This window comes from Scomber japonicus, unplaced genomic scaffold (assembly GCF_027409825.1).
Source record: "Scomber japonicus isolate fScoJap1 unplaced genomic scaffold, fScoJap1.pri scaffold_541, whole genome shotgun sequence".
Lineage (NCBI taxonomy): Eukaryota > Metazoa > Chordata > Actinopteri > Scombriformes > Scombridae > Scomber > Scomber japonicus.
Genome location: NW_026518592.1, coordinates 1 through 2,500, shown reverse-complemented (window position 1 = coordinate 2,500; position 2,500 = coordinate 1). Strand labels below are relative to the sequence as shown.

At 45.0% G+C, this 2,500-nt stretch overlaps 1 protein-coding gene across 1 annotated transcript in view; it reads right to left on the bottom strand.

The window, feature by feature from the left end:
* The window catches only part of LOC128354763 (exocyst complex component 3-like protein 2), a gene marked incomplete at its 5' end in the record, with an annotated part of 8,318 nt that extends 8,201 nt beyond the window's left edge, over nucleotides 1-117 (bottom strand). Inside the window, one exon of the mRNA XM_053314933.1 lies at nucleotides 1-117. This exon is cut by the window's left edge and continues 19 nt beyond it. Coding sequence (XP_053170908.1) covers nucleotides 1-117 — 117 coding nt within the window.
* Between the last annotated feature and the right edge of the window lie 2,383 nt (nucleotides 118-2,500).

The following is a 2,500-nucleotide window of genomic DNA, read 5'->3' as shown; positions in this document are numbered from 1 at the left end:
CGTTCAGACAGCACTCTGACTCCCTGCTGGACGATGTGATCCAGAGCTTTGTTGGCTCGACGGAGAGAGTCCTCGCTGACCGAAGTGTCACACTGAGCGCAGCGCTGCACGAAACCTCTGTACACACACACACACACACACACACACACACACACACACACACATACACGTATACATTACCAAACAGGGACCGTAATCGTACAGCTACCAAGTGGGGACCACAAGCTGAGAACTTTTATTTTTAAAGCAAAAACTTAAAAAATGTGAAGTGAGAATAAAGTTGGACAACAGATATTAAACACAAGTTAAATTAATAATCATTATTAAACATAATTTACATAAATATCACTGCTGATTCATTTGTGAAAGATGAACAAAGACTGCTGCGATATTTGTGCACATATCTATTCGATGCTCTTATAACAAAAGGAAAGCATTAAATTACATATTGCACAAGACTTAACACACAGTTCCAACTTTTCTTTCTTCTTAGTGGAACAAAAATCTTAATAATAAATGAGGAGAAATGCAATTTACACCTTAATAAATAGTTTAAAATCATCACTTAAACATCCTCCATAGTGTGTAAAACCTGCAGCGCATTTTTTTTAAAACCAGGTGGGGAGTTCCTGTCCTCTGAAAAGAAGCCAATCAGGAAGTAACTTAGAGCTGCATTCTATCAAAAGGCCACCAGGGGGCGACCGTCTCTATACAAGTCAATGGAGAATTCACCAACTTCTCACTTGATTTCTAACCTCAGTAAACGTTTTCAAAATGTGTTTATGGTCTCAATCGCTAGTTTAAAGCCTTCTTCAATGCAGTATGATGTTCATTTGGGACATTTTGGCCTCCCTGATTTTATATGTGACGATAAAGCAGGGTATGCATTAGGGCGTGGCTACGTCCTGATTGACAGGTTGATTGACCAATGTCCTCCAGATCCAGCCCTCGCAACCATAGCAACCTCCCCGCTCCGCCCATGGCCCCGCTTCATGCCCATATAAGTAGAATCCATGTTTTTATTTTTCCCAGCATGCACCTGAAATTTTCAAGATGGCGCTGCCTAGATTAGAAACTATTGGCTTCCGAGCAGCAGTCCACAAACCAATGGGTGACGTCACGGATGTTACGTCTGTTTCTTTTATACAGTCTGTGGTTCTGACTGATCTTTTTCATGTTGTTGATATAAAACTGAATTTTTCTCCTTTTAGCTAGCTGTCGTCCTCCCGGGTCAAATTGACCCCATCTCTTTTGACTGTTCCTTCCTTCCTTCTTTCCTTCCTTCCTCCCTCTTTCTTTAATTTTTCCTTTGTTCTTCCCCTCCTTCCATACATCTTTGCTCTCTTCCTTCCATCCTTCCTTGCTTCTTTCCTTCCTTTCTTCCTTCCTTCCTCCTTTCTTTCTTTCTTTCCTTCCATCCTCCCTCCCTCCCTTCCTCCTTTCCTTCCTTCCTCCCTTAGTCCTTTCTTTCTTTCTTTCTTTCTTTCTTTCTTTCTTTCCTTCCTTCCTTCCTTCCTTCTTTCCTCTCTCCCACCTTCCTTCTTCCCTCCCTCCCTTCCTCCCTCCCTCCCTTCCTTCCTTCCTTTTTTCCTCCCTCCCACCTTCCTTCTTCCCTCCCTCCTTACTCCTTTCCTTCCTTGATCTGAGGACAACAGGAGGGTTAAAACTAAAGGAGTTAATAGATGTAATACCTCAGGTGACAGGCAGGTGGCAGTAATGAGTAGCTGTGAGTGTTCCTCCTTTCCTTCCTTCCTTCCTTCCCTCCTTCTTTCCTCCATCCCACCTTCCTTCTTCCCTCCCTCCTTCCTTCTTCCCTCCCTCCTTACTCCTTTCTTTCCTTCCTTCCTTTCTCCCTCCCTCCCTTCCTCCTTTCTTTCCTTCCTTCCTTTCTCCCTTCTTCCCTTACTACTTTCTTCCTTTCTTTATCCCTCCCTCCCTTCCTCCTTTCCTTCCTTCCTTCCTTCCTCCCTCCCACCTGACTTCTTCCCTCCCTCCTTCCTTCTTCCCTCCCTCCTTACTCCTTTGCTTCCTTCCCTCCTTCCTCCCTTACTCCTTTCTTTCTTTCTTTCCTTCCTTCCTTCCTTCCTTTCTCCCTCCCTTCCTCCTTTCCTTCCTTCCTTCCTTCCTTCTTTCCTCCCTCCCACCTTACTTCTTCTCTCCCTCCTTTCTTCCTCCCTCCCTCACTTCCTCCTTCCTCCTTTCTTTCCTTCCATCCCTCCTTCCTCCCTTACTCCTTCCGTCCTTCCTTTCTCCTTCCGTCCTTCCTTTCTCCTTCCTCCTTCCCTCCCACCTTACTTCTTCCCTCCCACCTTCCTTCTTCCCTCCCTCCTTACTCCTTTCCTTCCTTCCTTCCTTGATCAGGGTTAAAACTAAAGGAGTTAATAGATGTAATACCTCAGGTGACAGGCAGATGGCAGTAATGAGTAGCTGTGAGTGTTTCTCCTTCCCTCCCTCCCTTCCTTCCTTCCTTCCTTCCTTCCTTCCTAATGAGTAGCTGTGA